Genomic DNA, 19,871 nt, shown 5'->3' with positions numbered 1-19,871 from the left:
GCGGGAGGTGGAGAGAAGTGCAGATAGGCTACAATGCCAAGATGAGCGCACAAAAGCTGTAAAGCCAGGGACAAAGCAGTGCATGGGAAGTGGTAGTATTGGAGACAGGGTTGCTGAAGACAGTGGATAGAGATGGACATGAGTGTTTGAGTGCTCCTTACACACCAAAAATGAACTTCAAATCACCCACACAGACATGTTGCAAAGAAGAGTAGTTTTACCAAAAAATGCAATGGCTACCAACTTCAATTGGGAGTTAGGTCATATCGAGGTGGTGATGAAAAAAAGGGGGTGATAAAATCTAATTATCGAAAATTAAGGCTATCCCTAGTGCTCGGTACTTCCCATCAACTAAAATGGGCCTAAAATTTTATGGTCATCCAAGAATTTTAAAATTCTAGTTTAAAATTTCGGGTCGATTTTAAATACATAGACTGGGATTACTACGCAGACCAATCGAGGATCGCAATCACTTCTCATCATCAAGTGCATTTCTCCCTATGGATCCCAACTCCACGGGGGTCTTGAAGACCCCGTGGAAGATGATGTTGAGGCTAGCTCACCTATATTCCTAGGATGCACTCCACTTCTTGTGGTGGATCCCACCTAGAAAGGAGGGGATCTCCCCTTCTTTTTACCTCGGTAACTATTGCTTTTTGTCCTCCCTAATGGGATGCACATTCTTCAAAAAGTATCACATTAGCAAGTCGGATTTATTTTTGCCCCAAAATTAACCTTTTACTTTTTTATTAAAAATTATATTTTCTTTTCTCAAATGGTACCAAACCATATTACAAGTTGAAATAATCTTTTTTAAACACACTTTTTTGCATTGAATTGCCTCCAAATCAATTTTACCCATACATTGCAAAGGTAGTTGCATACCCACTTTATGCTCCAGTACTTCTCTTAAGTGCCACATCTACAAGGTAGGCTAATTTTGATCCAAAAAGTGATTTTTTCGTCCCTTATAAAAAATGGTATTTTCCATCTCTGATGGTGTCCAACCATATTGTATATTCATCTAAGCATTTTACATACTTTGTTTTGCCCTCTAGTCCTTCTAAATCAACATTATACTAAAAAACTCGATCTACAACATTTCCTCTCCTATCTTACATCTCCTAATGAAACTGCTTAGAGACATAAGCAATCGTAAAAGGAAAGTAGACTTGCATGTTCATGTGGATGAAGAGTATGCAATTATAAAGTCCCCCTATAGCAAGTATGGCATAAATGCAACAATTGCTTCTCAATATCATTTAGAGAAAAAGAAAAATATTGATATTTGGATAGATGGTTCCTCGTATCCAAACTACCCTAATACTAGATTAGATCCTCATTCTAATTTCATTTTTTCATTGCTCACTTTTATTGGGAATAGTAAACAATATCTATTAGGTTATTACAAATGCTTAGGTAGCAATATTCATATGCATCAATCTTATCAATCAATGTTATATAATACATATCAATCTTTGTTACAATTTCATGGTTCTTTAAATTATTGTAAAAATCCTCGTAATACTAAAAAAATAAAGTACAAAATTTGAAAGAATAATTAAAGCACTTCAAAGACAAGAAATAAGAGATAGCATAGGATACACAAAGAAATTCAACCTTGGAGAAGGGACAATGCTTCACTAAAATCACTTCCAGAGCAAATAGAGAAGGATAAGAACATTCTAGAAGCGAAGTTGTAAAGGTGCAAGCAAAATCCCATGGGTTACAAGGAAAGATATATCGACTACTACTAATGATATCACTATCCTTGAATGGTGGAGGGCTAAAAAGATAAGTGCAAACATTGAGATTCATAATAGTCTCTTATTGAAAGAGAAACTAAAATTACTATATATTGTAACAATGTGTCTCTTTTTTTTAGACGGAACATTTTTTATTATACCGAAGGCCAAGGTAAGGGATAATAGTTAGAGCCTTTGAAGGCATTCTTAAAACATAAGCATCTAGTTGTAAGTTGTGAGATTCTCAACATCAAGCACTCCAACTTGCTACTTAAAATGAGGTTCTTATGAATGTTCATAATAGTTTATCATCAGTAGAAGAAGCTCAAATTGTGTGTGAGCATCTAGGGTTAGTCGATCGGGTTACGAGGCAATATATAATATGATAGCAAATGCACTAGCTTGCAACAAGATAAAACATGTGCTCTTGTCTCATCCACTTCAACTTAGTGGTGTGCACATTTTATCCACCCCCTTTTTCCCCTTGATCCCACCACAAGTACCACAAGGTGTCCAAAAGTTGAGGGAAGAAAATAAATTTCCTTCTCTTCCAAAAGGTCCCCTTTTCCTCAAAAAACTCATTTCATGTATATAGTCAAAGAAGAGTTTTTTAATGTGTTTCTCTAAGAACTATTGTTTCTTTTGGCATTCTCCCTCTCCATTCCACAAATCCATCCATCAAATCTTTCCACTATCTCCTTCCTTTCACTCAGCCATAGCCATAGCCTCGAAGGCACCATTGTCTATTGGTGCTTCATTGCCACCATTCTTTCCTTTTTTATGATTAGCTCCTTGCTTTCTTTCTCCCAAGAACTATAAGTTGATTCTTGTTAAATCATTCTAATGGCATCTACAAGTCATCAATGGTATCCTCCAGATTTTGTCAAGACTATCTAATGTTCATAATACAAAGGACAGGCATGGACAATGGACAGAAGCCTCATTTAAGAAAGATTTATACATGTATATGCAACCAAGAGCAACATGCCCTCATTGAGTAAATCGTCATGATTTATTAAAGAATCTTTGGAAAGATAGATTGCTTGCGTTTAAGGAGATCTGAGATAGTGGTCTACACTGCAAAGGATGTGAAGCTTGTCCCCCATGATACGCATCATATATTACCATCTAATTGCAAGTCTCCATTATAATACTCCCTTTCTTGGTTTAGTTGCTTTGCAATTATGAATTTCATCTACTTATATGTATATTCTTTCCTTATTGATATTTTTCCATCAAATCTAATAGAGAAACAATCCTTCAAAAACATAACCAAAATGTATGAAGCCTTGCATGTTAATATGAGCAAAAACTTGATGGCTAGGAAATCTTTGCAAAGCCTTCTCAAATCTAAAGTTTTTTCAATCGAGTGGTCAATCCTTAATCGATGGTCACTATAGCCACCAATAACAAAGATATTAAATTATATTTAGATCTCAATAAAACTTGAAGATTTGTGGGTTTTATTAGTTTGTACTAATTTATGTTTTCATGCATATTTTCAAAGCTACTACTCCGCATCATTGTTCTTCTACAAAGGTATTGGTAGAGCATTCTCCACATCTATTTTGAAGAAGATAAAAATAAGATAGTAATGTGTATAGAGGTAATGTGTACTCAATAGGGTGCCTAGCAATAGCATCACATTTCGGTACTTGATTATACATTCTTCACTGAAATAAGATAGCAATGTGTATAGCAATAGCATTACATTTCAATACTCCATTACACATTCTTCACTATATTTGCGTTTCCATTATCAATGGTGGATGAAAAGCACAAGCAATTGGACCCCTTTGGAGTCCGAGACTAAGGTGGAGGATCCAACTTTGACAAATAAATCCATATGACAAACAAAATGGTGGAGAAAGTCTCAATGAACAAGTATTGGAGATGATTAAATGTGTGATTATCTAACTTCGATGGATTATCCAACTTCAATGGCAAGTGTGGATATTGATCATTTCAGCTTTGGAGTTGGACACAAAAGGTGCATTTGTTTTGAGTTTTTCTACAATATGCTATGTTATGATGCTTGCATAATTTTTTTTTTCCTGCATGGAAAAAAGAATAGAAAATACTCATAGTATCTACGGCTTTGCATGATGTTGAGATCCATGTACAATCTGATGATGAAATTGAGATCGAAGAATGATGTATTATGCTTCTCTGGGAGAAGCAAATGTCAGGTACCTTAAAACAGCATATAGAAAATACTCAACTGGAACAAAGTGTTGCTTTTTATGGTAGTATGAAAGTTACAAGTCTCCCCGACTTAAAAGCCCAGCCATAAACAGCAAAACCAAAGATTCTTAGAAACTCATAAAATGCGTACTTTGTAAAAAAACAACTGTGCTACCTTGAACAGAGCTCTAGGAATTTATTGGCATCAGAGCAAAAGCATTCTTTCATCATTGCTTCACAAAAGCACACTGAAGCTCAGCAAATTCATAGTACAACTGTGGCTATTCATTGCCAGTAATGGTGGAAAAGATGGTCAAGTTCCTCGAATAGGCATCAAGAGTTGAGTGAAGAGTAAAGATCAGTAGCAAAGCCTCTTGGAAGCTTCAGCAGATGAATATCAGCAAATCATTTTTTGCCTGCCATCAATTACAGGCCAAACCCAGATACAAGCACACATACTGTACAGGAGAGTTACAATTTGAAGGGAGCAAGTGCCATTGTCCACATTCTAAGACCACACCAGCAATACTGCACTACAAGGCCATCTCAGCCTGCAGTGCTGCTAGCTCCTCGTCTTCAACACTTGTTTGGGCTGGTATCCTTTGCGGTTGAATTGGCTGTTTAGATGGTACAGAAGGTAGCCGAGAAACAGGAGCTGTTGTTGCAGGTTTAAGCAGCTGATCTTCCAGTTCTGCTTCCTCAAGATCTTCCAACTCAGCCAAGAGATCATCCTGAGAAAGATGACTGTTTATTAAAAAAGGCCATCTTAAATACTGCTCACAGCATTCTGTATGCAACATTCATACTTACCTCATCAAAATCTGCAGCCACACCGATTGGAGTAGACAAGGCCTCCTGAATTTGCTTCATATTATCTGTCTGCTCATTGATTTCATCCATTGTTTTGTCCACGTCATCTATGTTCCTGCAGGGAATAACATGCATAAGAAATCCAGGCTTATTCAGAACCTGCAAAGATAGAGAAGCTGGGATCTGGCTCTTGTAGTTGCATACGTCGATTTTTGGATGGCTTTCATAGCTGCTGCTCCAGTTCTTAAAGCTGCCACAGTCTCAGTTGTAGCTTTTGCACCTTCTAACAAGATCATCTAGAGCCAACAGGAAATGACATAAGACTACAAGCCAAAAAAAAGGCCATGCATCATGCTTGCAGACCTCTGCCAGGTTCACCTGATCATGTATACGCAGTTGATAGTTCCCAAGCTGCTCAACTTGCACTTCATAAAGTTTCTTTCTCTTTAAGCACTGAATCGCAGCTGCAGATACAAAAATGTAACAATGTCATCATATACTGTAGATGGCACCCTAAAAGAAAGCCAAAGATTGTATGCTCTGGCTGGTGCCCTAAAAGAAAGATAAGGATACCTCTTTTATTTTTTGCTTTTGTGAATTCTTTTGCCCTCTCAATTTCCATTGCGATTTTTTTCTGTAAAACTTTTTCTTTTTTCTCCAGCATCTCTAATGTCTGAGAAGAGAAGTTTCAACCACATGAAAAGGCTTCCATAATAAACACATGCATACAGCTAATACAAGTTCCTAATACCAAAGGTGATTTTATTTTTGTAAGAGATGTATGCAACACAAAGACATGCGCTTGCCGTGTATCTGAACAAAGATCAAGACTTCATTGCAGCCTTATCAGCCTGTTTCTCAATAAAAGGAAACGGACAGACTTAACACTCCTAGTTGTCATACTGTTTGCTTGCATGGGGAGACACCTTGAAGTTTTCTTATGCAATAACTAGGGAAATTTTAATTGAAGAATGTTTGACCTAGCCAGTTTAATAGCAAGTGTAGCACGGCTCAGAAACGCGCCTCAAATAATCCAAACAGTCAAACTTACTTTCCTGACCATTTCAGTCATTGGGTTTCATGAAGAGACAATTCAATCTACACACTTGGCTGGGTATGGTGACCTCTGTACGAATTGTGGCCATCTGCACAATAGGGGGGAAAGTGTCGTCAAAGTCTACACCTGGCTTTTGAGCAAATCCTTTGGCCATCAAATGGGCCTTGTGTTTGTCCAATGTGCCATCACTCTGACAACCTGTCTTAAACAACCACTTCACTCCTACCACCTTGCAAGTTGCAATGAACAAGCCAAGACACTAACTCCCAAGTCCCATTCTATTCAATAGCACCCCCAATTCGTATTCCATGGCCCTACACCAATGATCAACCTTTAGTGCGCCCCGAAAAAATGTAGGCTCCCTATCCACCATGGCAGGAGTCATCAACCCATCATTGGTCTATGAAAGCATTCTGGTATGCACCTATTCTTTATGAGAACACGGTGGCCCTTCCTACCACTCCCACTCCACGAGGATATCCTCAATGCCAACATCACGAAGGATCTGACAAATCAATCAACAAGGAGGCCGATATGCCCCCTGCTCCTCAATCTTTGATGATGTCTCTAGATCAGCACTGGATGGGAATTTGGTAGAAAGGCGATCTCCTCCTTGGGAGCAAAGACTCTGACGGCTCCTCTTGTACTGGCTGCAGTACCTGCTTGTCACCTAGATCTCCAAGCACTAGGTGCTCCTCACCCCCCTCAGAGACTTGAAGCTCTGCAAATCTAACATCTCTACAGCTAGTGTAGACATCCTAAGACTCTAAATCATAAATAAGATATCCTACTAACTAGGAATTATAGCCCACAAACACCTGCTTGGTGGACTTCCTCGAGATGTGGACATACACATCAGCTTTTAGGTCGCCTCGCAAGTTGATGCCTTCAAGTTGAAGCATCTCCCGCACTACTCATAGATTCACCCTTCTCTGTGCCTTTATTCATCTTTCGGCAACTCCATGGGCACTTAAGGAAGCTAGTCGTTAAGCCTTCACATCGTTTATATGCTAGCATAGAAGCTGTCCATATACTTAGAGACAATGTCATCATCAAAGAGAGCCTGGAGTAAAAGGATACACGAAGCAAGACTTTAACGAAGCACATAAAGAAAATGTCCACATCCTACCATTGCTTCTAATGAAAATATTCCACTTTTTCACTGCTACAACTTGAATCAAGTGGAGAGCATCATAGCTCAAGCACTCACACAGTCTGTCTTTAATTACAACTCCAACTAGGTAGACAAACCATCTTCATAGATTCTTTTACACACAAACAATCTGGAGTACCTCAAATTGCATATTGAAGCAAGGGTACTAGCCACCCCATTCAACCAAATAGATGAACTTTCCATCATGCTTGCTACTAAACTTTGAAATGTCATCATCCCTTGTTCTTTCTGGAGGAGAGAAATCTGGAGTCTTATAGCACTTGTAAAGTGCCCAAACATGCTCAAAGAACTCCTAGATGCCCAAAAAGAGATAAAAGGAAACAAGACGACAAATGAGAAGTATGAAAACAATCCCACTCACTTTCACCCTATCCACAATCAAAACATGCTCCATGCAATTCGCTCCACACTCTGAGCCCCTTCAAATTTCTTTCAAAGACTATCATTTTGAAACATTAATCTAGCTTAGTAGAAAGCGAGTTCTTGGCAAAGGGCTGTCGCTTCCACATGTGTTACTTCCACTTGCAACATGAGCTTTGTATGAGGCTGCCATGATGAATAAGGGGCCCTTGCACTGCTATTTTGGAGAAGTGAGAACCAAATGGGCATAACCCTATCGATTTCCACCTAATATAAGTTTAGGATAATGTCACATTTTCAAACTTCAGAAAATTCCCATCGTCCTTCAACATGATCAGCAAACCAATCTCATAACCTAATATGCAGCCTTTTTTTGGTAAGTTAAGATTATTTTATTGAACATGAGAGAGAAAACTATGTGAATATTCTACAACCTTTGATCTAATACATGTATTTTTCCTTTTGCCTACATTATGGGCAAGCAACAAGCCCTTGCATACCCTATTGAGCTAAGATAAGCATTACATGCTGAATTAGCCACTTAAACAGCCCCAAAAATGCTTAATTAACAAAAACCATAAAATAGTGCACAGTTATAGAGAGTTTTAAAACAATGCATAGTATGAGGTCAAGGAACTTTCTATAAATAGACATGTTGCCCTCCATTCAGCCCAATCTAGTCTTTCGCAAGTTTCAAGCCCTCTAGCTTCATTGCCCACACCCCATTTGCGGAGGACATCTCATCCGAAGCTGCTCATTGCTGTCTACATCAGTCTAGCACCTATTTCCAACCTCCACCCTACTATTCTCTCACCTTCTAGCCATCACCTTGTTGATCCAACCACACAATTGCCCCATTTGCTGCCTAGCAACCCCTCTCCATAGTTGGCAATTGCTTTTGGACCACTTCCTACTACTAGTGACCATCCAAACTTTGTCACCTACTAGGAGGACCACATCAACATTTGCGTTTTCAGTTTTTTGTTGTCACCCAGTTTCTCTCTCCTCCGGTACCTACGTTTTCAATCTCTCTCTCCTCACTACCTATCTACATCAAATCCAACTTCCATAGCTGTGTTTGTTGGTGTTCGACTCTCACAGGCTGCCTTTGCTACGTTTCAAGATCCATCAAGAGTACGACACTCTCCCACTCAGCACCTTTACCTCGATCCTTGAGACACAAGAGTTCGGGATACAATTTTCATTCCTGCATAGTTTGTTTGTTGCATGAGCGTTGTATATCAGTATTCGTTCAAATTCCATTGTTTTCATTGTCTCTAAGTTACACTAACCCTAATTGTGCTATTTTGCATTTATGCTTTGTCATATGCTTTCATTTATGTTTCTGCCTTAGGGTATTTCTTCACATGGTATCAAAGCAAGGTTCTCTTCCATGAAACCTCAGCTTTTGACCTGAAAGCCCTCTACAAGAAGCAAGGACAATAGGAGAGCAAGATGACTTCGAACGCATCTTCACCACATCATCATTATGCTCCCAAGCCTAACACATCAAGACATGCGACAGAGTGGACTTCACAACTCGCTCCATCTGACATGGCTGGAGAATCTTCGGACTACCATGGACTCCATAGACCATACGAGATATCATGAGCCGAAAGCGATTGACCTCAAATCGAGCTCAACAATAGATTGAAGATAAATTTTAGTTTTTCCCTTTGGATTGGAGCATCAATCTAATGATTTTGCAAGGACAGAAGCTCCATAAAGGACTGATCACTGTAACATAAAAACTAGCATGGAATACAAACCATTTTCCTCTCTACCACAATCATCTCCATATCCACCTCTTTCATCTTTTCCATACACTTCTCAACCTTCATTCACTCTTATGTCAAATAAGCATGCTACTACTTCTCAATCTTTTGAGTATTCTTCTTTTCCGCAAGATATTGGTGATACTCAAGATGAAGAAACTCTTTATACTAAGTAAAGCCCTAAAGAGGACAAGAAAAAGTAAGCAAAAGTTGCAAGAATCTATGGTGAGTGCTCCTTCTTCATCTTTTCCTTCCACTTTTACATCTCATGATCAATATCATTTTGATGATTCATCCATTTCTTCATCGGTATCTAATGGACAAAAGGAACCTAACATATTTCCCACAACTCCTCAAATGACAAATCCATTTAATCTCCCACCTACTAGTTCCACTACACCTTCCTTTCAACCTCCATTAAGTGCACCATAAATGTCTTCACACATCACACTAAGGAGTCCTTTACCTTTAGGCACACCTTTTAGGACCTCCTCTTTTTCCCATCCAGGTGGTGTCTCCATGATGGAGGTTCACCCACCCATCCCTACACTTTTGGGTTTTTTACAGCTTGGAAATGTCACCCAACCACTGTTGGGTGTAAAGTCCCTTAATCTCTGTGTGTATAAACTTATACGGGTGTGAACACGCCCTTATTTGCACCCTAACATATAAATACATTTTATTCTTTTGTGTACCGTCATTGACTAGTACACGCATCTTGGGATTCTCTCACTCTCACTCTCGACAATACTACTGCTCCATTTCTGTCCTGCACTTCATTGCACACTCATCCCAACATACTAATATCGAAGCTGCAGCAAGAGTGCGCAATTCCCGAGGACGGTGCGAGCCAATTCAGCATGCGCACACAAAGAAGGAACCAAATTGTTCATCTTTTAGCCAATCAATGGGCAGCAACGTAGTTAGCAGGAACGGGGAATGCGAACGGGACCCCCTCGGAACAGGGAAAATGCCCAAAGTTAGGAAACGGAAATGGCATAATATATATATATATATATATATATGTATATATATAATATATATATATATAGAGAGAGAGAGAGAGAGAATCAACACTTAAGTCTTAGAATCTAGAAAGAGATATCATATCAACCATAATTCGTAAAATTAGACTCTAGAGATATAATAATCAAGTTTCAACAATAATAAAGATTCAAAACATTGTAATCAGTATGGATTGTAGCATTCATGATTCAACATTGTAATCAACAATGTTGCATAAGTCAAACAAGTGTGCATTGCAAAGACACAAAATATACACTAAACTTTAAAGTCTAAAGATCCAAGTTATAAGAGCTCCAATTTCCAAGTCAATACTCTAAAGTTCCAAAAGGCTAGCTGCTAAGTGATCTGATTCATGGAAGATGGCTCCACTATGCCTGAATGCTCATCCCGCTGAACAACATCCTCACCATCACCATCACCATCATCATCGTCGTCTTCTTCCCAACATATAAAAGAATCAACCTTTAAACTGATGTACGAGCTAACAAGCAAAGATTGGAGTTCACTTAAACTAGGTCATTCGTCTTCATTGTACCAAGACAAGTTCTCTTCTTTGAGTGAATGTGATTGAATGAGCTCCATAGTTGCTCTAAACAAGAAGAGCTAATTGTTCAGCTAAGAATACGAATAGCCAAACTCTCCAACTCTGAAGCTTCTACCCGGTAGTCCTCCCACCATAAAGCAGCCGCAATATTTGTCTTGTCCTCTAGTGCATCCTCTGTACCAAACATCCCTAATGTTTGCCGATACACAGAGAGAACTGATTTTTAATTTTGCATTGCATTTCACGGCTAGGATAAAGCCTTGCAAGCAATGTGTCTCAAGCCTTGACCACTTCATGGTCTCTTTCTTGCATCTTTCCTTGAAACTCAGGATCAAGCACATATGCTGCAACATGCATAGGAGAGTCATACTCATTCCATCTGCTAATGCATAACTCCTTGATCTACTCATACCTGTCTGCATTTGGTTCCAAACTCTCCAACCTCTCAATCATGTGATCCATACCTTCATAGATCTTCCCAATGCATGGATCCATGCCATCTGCAAGCCTCAACATGTGCATAATAGGATCAACCATTTGGGGCTGGGGCTGCCACTACTACTGCTATGTTATGTAATGCATAGGACTCTGATAGAGATTTTTGGGATGAGATGAATTGCACCAACCAGATGGTTGATCCTATTATGCACATGTTGAGGCTTGCAGATGGCATGGATCCATGCATTGGGAAGATCTATGAAGGTATGGATCACATGATTGAGAGGTTGAAGAGTTTGGAACCAAATGCAAACAAGTATGAGCAAATCAAGGAGTTATGCATTAGCAGATGGAATGAGTATGACTCTCCTATGCATGTTGCAGCATATGTGCTTGATCCTGAGTTTCAAGGAAAGATGCAAGAAAGAGACCATGAGGTGGTCAAGGCTTGAGACACATTGCTTGCAAGGCTTTATCCTAGCCGTGAAATGCAATGCAAAATTAAAAATCAGTTCTCTCTGTGTATCACCAAACATTAGGGATGTTTGGTAAAGAGGATGCACTAGAGGACAAGACAAATATTGGGGCTGCTTTATGGTGGGAGGACTACCAGGTAGAAGCTCCAGAGTTGGAGAGTTTGGCTATTCGTATTCTTAACCAAACAATTAGCTCTTCTTATTTAGAGCAACTACGGAGCTCATTCAATCACATTCACTCAAAGAAGAGAACTCGTCTTGGTACAATGAAGACGAATGACCTAGTTTATGTGAACTCCAATCTTCGCTTGTTAGCTCGTACATCAATTGCAAAGGCTAATTCTTTTATACATTGGGAAAAAGATGACAATGATAATGGTGATGGTGATGGTGAGGATGTTGTTCAACGGGATGAGCATTCAGGCGTAGTGGAGCCATCTTCCATGAATCAAAGCACTTAGCAACTAGCCTTTTGGAACTTTAGAGTATTGACTTGGAAATTGGAGCTCTTATAACTTGGATCTTTAGACTTTAAAGTTTAGTGCACATTTTGTGTTTTTGCAATGCACACTTGTTGGACTTATGCAACATTGTTGATTACAATGTTGAATCATGAATGCTACAATTCATTGCCGATTACAATGTTTTGAATCTTTATTATTGTTGAAACTTGATTATTATGTCTCTAGAGTCTAATTTCACGAATTATGGTTCATATGATCTCTCTCTCTAGATTCTAAGACTTAAGTGTTGACTCTCTCTCTCTCTCTCTCTCTCTCTCTCTCTCTCTCTCTCTCTCTATATATATATATATATATATATATATATGTCATTCCCGTTCCCTAACTTTGGGCGTTCCCCCCATTCCGGGGGGTCTCGTTCGTGTTCCCCGTTCCTGGTAATTATGCTCCATGGCATTATCTAGTGGGCCTTACTAGTCATTTTGTTATACCCCAACCAACCATTGGACAAGGCTTACATGTCTTGATGCCTCCACCTCCACCAACACTTTATGGAAATATTCATGTTCCACTACCTCCGCATCAGTTGGCACCCATTGGACACTATCAATCTATTTCTACCTACTCAACTCCCCTTCCTACTTATTCCCTCTACCACCTTCTTTCTATTCCACTTATCCGACATATCATGGTTCTTCTTCCTCATTAGCCAAACATGCCTTTAATGATAAGACCAACCTGATCTACCACTTGTTCCATACGAGGTTGTCTGCTCATGGAAGGCTAGAAAAGCCTCTACTATTGTCAAGCTAATGCAAGGTCTATTACTTGAATTTTATTCACACCTTCAGCATTTTGACTTAGCATCCGAGCATTATGCACACTTGACTAACTGCTATGTGACTCAGGACAGGACCCATCGCATCAATTTGAATCATAAGCTCCAAAAACTTTCAAATCATTGATCAAGAGGACTTGAAAGTCGAGCTGGCTGAGTATTGGCGCCTTCTCATCAAGTTCTCTACCATGGGGACTCCTAAGTCCTCGGACGATTAGGTCACATTATTTCTAAACAAGCTCCCAAGGAAATACTTCCATTTTGTACAGCATGTAATCTCACAACCCACCATGCCCACATTCTATTAATTTGAGTGTTAACTACTGCATTACACTTGGTTGTTCGATCAGTTTCAAAGTTTGACCATTACAAAGGGGGCTCTCGTTACATCTTCTCAAAAGGGGCAACAAGGGAAGGGTAAACAATATTGAAATTCCAATCAAAATCAAAAACAAACTCAAAGAAAAATCGGTATTGTCAACATTGTTATAAGGCCAGCCACTTTAACGATGATTATCGATCAAATGCAAGAGGTGCAACATTAAAAGCTAAGACTTAGATCCCCACCCCTCAATCAAGTAACCCTCAATAGGGGTCTAGGGAGACAAATGTTAGAGATGTCATTCTCTGGACAGTGCAGCAGACCACATCATCGCCACATCAGCAGACTACGTCATCACCATGTCAGCAGCCACGTCAGCAATCTGCGCAGGTGCCACATGGCAGCCTGCAGTCGGCCAGGCTGTGCAGTTGGATAGATTTTCTATCAATGACCTGGTCATTTTTGGCCTTTTCTTTTCTGCTATTTATAGCAGTCCTCCAGCACATTCTGATCACTTGCATCTGACAAAGACAGCCTGCTAGTGACAGACAGCACGCAGGTTGACAGAGATCGAGGTCCTCAAGGCGGAGACATACGCAAATATTCTCTCTGCACCTGTGTATATTTCTGCATTCCTATACAGCATTCTACACTGCAGATTTTCTGTGTTTCACTGACTCTCTCTCTCTCTCTCCGTGTTCACTCTCTCTCGGTCTTGGTCCCACGCTTCCACATCGCTGCACTTTGACAAGGTATCAGAGCGGTGAAGACGGACTGACTAACTGAGTCAAGAACCTATGAAACCAGCCTTCCTTCTTGGAATGGGTGGTGATAACCTGATTTAAGAGTTAATTACAGCAATAAATAAATACACATAAAATGAAATACACACTTTACCTTAACATTCTTGGACAATAGACTCCCTGTTGGCCCCAAAACTGGCGCCCCTTGCGGTATTTCTTTAGCTTTCATTCAATTGGAAGGAGTACAACTTGAGATTCTTCAATCTCCTCTTGCTAACCAATAGCTCTTGCTGTCATACATGCCCAGCAAGCCTTTTGGGTCATTTGCCCCTTGATTCACCCAGGACTTCTTCTCCAATTTGACCCTTGGCTGGCCAAATGTTACCCCAAATCAATTCGGGTTGGGCTGGATCCTGAAATCCCTTGATAATCTTCGATTATCAGCTGCTGATTTCAGTCCCTTTGGCCTTCAATCTCTGGTACGGATCCCAAGGTGGCTGCTAAACCCTAATTTCTGCTGTAAATTAGGGTTTACTGCAGAAATTACAGATCAGCCCACCAAAAATGGCTGAGATCTCCTCCGAATGGCTAAGAATTGCTGGGAATGTCTAAGCATAAGCTGAAGGAGATGAGAGAATGCTATAGAGAGAGAAAATTCTGAGATTTGTCACGAAGAGCTAATCAAAATCAGTTGCTGCCCTGTTGTACCAGCCCCAAACGGATGCACCAACAACAATAGGAGCATTAGAGACTGTGATCTTCAAGAGAAAGTGCATCAGCAGCAATTGCCAGCTTCCCAAGGTCAAGAATATGCAATCTCCATCACCAAAATGGTCTCCAATGGCTGGGAATTGACCCCAAAAGCTGGCAGCAACAGTCCAACACCTCTTTCCAACAACTCCAAAATGAAAAAACGAGATTTCCCTCTCCCTTCAGCCCTATTTAGCCTTTCCCCCACTTGCATGGGAAAGTTTTGCCAAGTGGCAGCTTTCTTAATCCATTTTCAGCAATTTCCAGTCATTTAATTAATTAATTCAGCCCTTAATCCATTCCCAGAAAATTGACCTTGCCCATCCAAAAATTAATTTGCTAGGCCATTTGCAACCCAAAGTGGTCCCATGCATTAATTGACCCTTGGACAAGCATGAATCCATTAATTAATGCCTAATCCCTAGAGTCACCACTGACACTTAATGGCCAATGAATGGTCCTAGGGACAAATTGACACCAAAATTCACCTAGAATCTAACAAGTGTAACTTGTTACAACTTTTGCCTTTGACACCTATCTTTTTCACAGGGTCCTTCGGCCTTCAACTGTGAAAAAGTAGCTTGCACCCCACATGTGCAACACATGTGCATCTTTTAATTGCACATTTAATTAATCCTTTAATCAAATGTCAATTAAACATAAGCAAAGCATCAAATTTTCACGTTCTCGTGACAACCTACCTGAAGAGGAGATTCCAACGCGACACAAGGCTGCGTCCAGCATTCGAGGGCAAGCAAGAGGGCTGCGCATCGAATCGAGGCTGAAGCGAGCATGAGCATGTAGGAAAGGAGTCCAATTGGTGAATTTGCTGCAGGTTGTTGCTGTTTGAAGGGGAGAAAGGCTGTGTTTTAGGCCTTCCATTGCAGATTTTACCTTTTCATCGCCTCCGACGGCTGAAGAAGGGTCAAGAAGCGGAGGAAAGAGCCCTAGCAAACTAAGTCTTCACAGTCAGAGGGAAATGCTTTTGCGTTTGTGCAAGTATTGCAGGTGAAAATGTCAGGCGACGGAAGGTGCCTATCCTACTGGCTCTTCCATCATATCAAAAGCTTGATGGTGACAATTACCGTATTTGGCGAGTGATGATATTGGCCATTTTGGAGTCTTATGATTTGGAGGAGCTTGTGACAGAGGAGATTAACCGGCTCTCAATGAGAGATGAGTCCAAACTCTCTTCTAATGCTCGTGCGGAGTTGGCCAAGGCCCAGTCTCATTGGGACAAACTGAATGCCAAGATTCATTCTTTTCTTTTTCCGTCTTGTACTACAACCGTGATAGCTCACATCGAGCACTTGACGGTGGCTCAAGAGATATGGCTGGAGCTTGACCAGATGTATAACCGGATGACCCTGATGAAGAGGGTTTCTTTGGAGATGCAGATGCGGATCTTGTCTGTGAATAAGTCTTCTTCGCTTCGGAAATACATCAACAAGCTTCAATAGCTTCAAATGCAGGTTCAAAATGCGGAGAAGCCTATTTCCTCCGAAGACATGGTGATCATTTTATTGTCCCAGTTGCCACCACGATTCGATACTTTTTATTCCGCTCTTATTGCATCAAGGTGGAAGTCAACTCTTCAATGGGAATAGCCGGTTTCTATGGTCTTGGACCAAGAGAAACAATTGAAGGGACAGAATGCTTCCAAATCGGAGGCATTGGTTGGTCAATCTTCTTAGAAGAAGGGGAAGGACCAAAAGAAGAAGAAGAAGTACAACAAATCCAAGAAGGACAAGAAGGAATCGACCTACCATATTTGTGGTAAGACCAGTCATTGGAAGAAGGATTTCCCCAACAAGGACAAGAAGGACACCAAGAACAAGGACCCGAAGGATTCTGGAGCAGTGGTTGCACCCTCATCAGCTGCTTTTCTACACTTACAGTCATTGAGAACCCTACACCGAAGACTTTTGATGCTACAATGACAACTCCCTAGGCTCGAGAGTGGATCGTGGATAGTGGTGCCTCCCGGCACATGACTCCTCCCATTGGTGTTGCCCATTTGCAACCTTCGCGTGGGCAGATTCTCATTGGAGACAACTCTTCTATGTCTATTGCTGCACGGGGTGAGATGCAACTAATTCCAGAGAGACTTGGTGGTACCCATACTTCCGAGGTGTTGCATGCGCCAGGTTTAGGGTATCATTTGCTTTCACTCCATAAGATTTGTTCTCTTGGCCTCTTGGTGGAGTTTGACAGTGATGATGTTCGAGTTCTTGATCGTGGATCGAGGAAGGTTCTCTCTTCAGGGTATGAGGAGAACGACATTTACAAATTGAAGTCTTCTACACCTCTTATCTCTCTTCTTCTTACCTCTCACACAATCCGAGCTATAGGATCCTCGGTTTGGCCACCTCAACTATGAGTACCTTCAAAAGGCGTCACGAGGATCGTTTATTCGAGGTTTGCTAGACATAGTGGTGAGCCAACACCCATGTGTCTCTTGCATTCGTGGAAAACTGCATCAAGATGCGATTCCCAACAAAGCTTTGAGACGGTCTACTTCCCCTATGGAGCTTGTATCTACAGATCTTTGTGGCCCCATGAGGACCGAGTCCTTGAGGGGAAGCTTGTACTTCATATTGATCTTAGATGACTATAGCAGGATGACATGGGCCTATTTCTTGACGTTGAAATTGGAGGCTTTCTCCCACTTCAAGGATTGGCTTCTCTTTGAGAAGAACCAATCTGGCTGGAAACTGAAGACCTTGCGCTCAGACAAGGGTGGTGAATTTGTGTCTAATGAGTTTGCTCGTTTTTGTGCAGATGGGGGCATTCACTAGGAGTTTGCTAACACCAACACTCCTCAAGAGAATGGCATTTTGGAGTGGAAGAACCAAAGTGTGATTGAGATGGCACGCACCATGATGGAGCACCGAGAGACACCTCAGTTTCTGTGGGCCAAGGCAATGGCTACGGTAGTTCACATTCTCAATCGATCTCCCACTTCGGCCATTGACAAGATCATAGCTTTTAAGGCTTACTTTGGGACTAAGCCTGATGTCTCTTATTTTCGGATCTTTGGGTGTGACGCCTATGTGCACATCCTGAAGACACAGCATGACAAGTTTGAGGCAGCTTCCTGACGACAAGTTTTTGTTGGCTACAACTCCCAGTCCCAAGGTTATCGTTTGTTTGATCCTATCAAGCAGTGGGATGTCTACACGAGCTAAGATGTGCGGTTCGTGGAAGTTTCCGCCCCAAAGGGGGGTGAGAAGCGTCCCATCCTTGGAGATCCAGGGGAGAGTTGGGCTCCCGAGACACTTCCTTTGGAGCCAGAGCCTCTTGATGGAGATTCTTCTTCTAATTCAGAGTCCTCTCTTCCACCGGCCACCCCAGTGGGGCTTCCACCGGTGGATGTACCCAAGTCTTCAGCATATGGAGAATGATGAGGAGAGCTCCACCGACCTCCTTCTCGTTGGGCCCACGACACACTCCGAGATTCAGAGATCAAGAAGGTCCCTGAGGAGTGGAAACCGTAGGATGGACCGCGGAGGTCACGGAGAAACCAAGCACATTCTACGAAGCTTGTTTTCTCCAACTATTGTTTGATGACCAATGTTATGCAAGATTGAGAGCCCACTTCCGTAAAGGAGGCTTTGCAGTCTGACCATTGGCGAAAAGCTATGGAAGCTGAGTTGAAGGCTATTGAGAGGAATGGCACTTGGTACCTTGTGCCTCATCCTTCTCACAAGAAGGTGATTGGCGTCAAGTGGGTCTTCAAGACCAAGTACCTTAGCGATGGTTCTTTGGACAAGCATGAGGCTCGCCTTGTTGCTAAAGGTTTTGCTCAGCGCCCATGCATTGACTTCCATGATACTTTTGCCCCCACTGCTCGTATGGCGACTATTCAAGCTATTCTTGCCTTGGCTGGCAATAGGCAATGGCCTATCTATCAGTAGGATGTGAAGTCAGTCTTTCTCAATGGTGACTTGCAGGAGAAGATCTATGTAGAGCAACCTCCTAACTTTGGATCCTCGGATGAGAAAGTATACAAGTTGAAGAAGGCCTTGTATGGCCTAAAGCAGGCTTTGCGTGCATGGAACAACAAGATTAACTCGTTCCTTTAGTTAAAGTTAGAATATCGGTGCTCCAAGGCCGATCCGTAGCTTTATGTGCACACTTCCGAGGCTGGTCATCCGTTGTTTGTGTTGTATGTTGATGATTTGATTCTTACAGGTGACCATACGCAGAAGGTCCAAGAGACAAAGGCAGCTTTACATCAGACATTCGAGATGACGGACTTGGGGCTTCTTCATTTTTTCTTGGGTCACAAGATTTATCAGTCTCAGAGGGGGATTTTCATCACTCAACAAAGATACATTTGGGAGCTCTTGGTGACTTTTGAGATGGAGACTTGTCGGACCATTTCTACTCCTATGGATCCGAACTAGAAGGCCACTTCACACTCAGCTTCTTCCTTGACGCATGCTTCTTGCTACCGTCAGCTAATTGGCTCCTTGATTTGGCTACTCAACACTCGTGTTGATCTTTATTTTATTGTAGGTCTTTTGGCTGGGTTCATGAGTGAACCCACATAGGTGCCTTGGCAAGCTACCCTGCGGATTCTTCGGTATTTGAGAGGGGCCTCTGACCTAGGGATTTCTTATCCAGTAGGTACAAATGCTTCAGTTCTTATTCTTGCAGGTTTGGAGCAACTCGAATTGGGCTAGCGATGTGTACCACCGGCGGTCTACTACATGCTATTGTTTTACCTTGGGTTCAGGTGTTATCTCATGGAGTAGCAAGAAGCAGCCCACAGTAGCCCTTTCTTCTATTGAGGCAGAGTATCGGGCCGCGTCTTTCACCACATGTGAGGTTGTGTGGCTTCGGAGATTGTTGGAGGAGCTTGGCTTCCCCCAAACTCGTCCTACTCTTCTGCGTTGCGAAAATGAGAGTTACATTGCCTTGGTACAAAATCCTGTATTCCATGCTCGGACAAAGCACATTGAGATCCAGTACCACTTCATTCGAGAGAAGCTTTTGGATGGGACCATTCATGTGGAGTACTACAAGACAGAGGATAATCTTGCAGATTTGTTCACGAAGACGCTTCCCCAACTCTTTTCGGCTACCCACAGACAGGCACAAATACTCTTTAGACACATCACACAGTGGAAGAAGAGAACATTCTTGGCCCAGCTAGAGCGAGA

The 19,871-nt window shown here is 41.5% G+C and overlaps 1 protein-coding gene across 1 annotated transcript in view; it reads right to left on the bottom strand.

Annotated features, from left to right (window-relative positions):
* Nucleotides 1-4,037: 4,037 nt before the first annotated feature.
* LOC148036590 (vacuolar protein sorting-associated protein 32 homolog 1-like) overlaps nt 4,038-19,871 on the bottom strand; it is a 37,437-nt gene continuing 21,603 nt past the window's right edge. Inside the window, exons 2-6 of the mRNA XM_087678582.1 lie at nt 5,313-5,412; nt 5,118-5,203; nt 4,944-5,035; nt 4,740-4,854; nt 4,038-4,660 (exon numbers count right to left, since the gene is read on the bottom strand). Of these exons, the coding sequence (XP_087534708.1) occupies nt 4,463-4,660; nt 4,740-4,854; nt 4,944-5,035; nt 5,118-5,203; nt 5,313-5,412 (591 nt within the window). The 3' untranslated portion in view covers nt 4,038-4,462. The remainder of the gene's footprint in view (nt 4,661-4,739; nt 4,855-4,943; nt 5,036-5,117; nt 5,204-5,312; nt 5,413-19,871) is intronic.

This window comes from Lygodium microphyllum, chromosome 5 (genome assembly GCF_053477565.2).
Source record: "Lygodium microphyllum isolate KBCC chromosome 5, Lygodium_microphyllum_v1.1.10, whole genome shotgun sequence".
Lineage (NCBI taxonomy): Eukaryota > Viridiplantae > Streptophyta > Polypodiopsida > Schizaeales > Lygodiaceae > Lygodium > Lygodium microphyllum.
The sequence above is the reverse complement of the archived record's forward strand: the minus strand, read 5'-3'. Positions and strand labels throughout refer to the sequence as shown.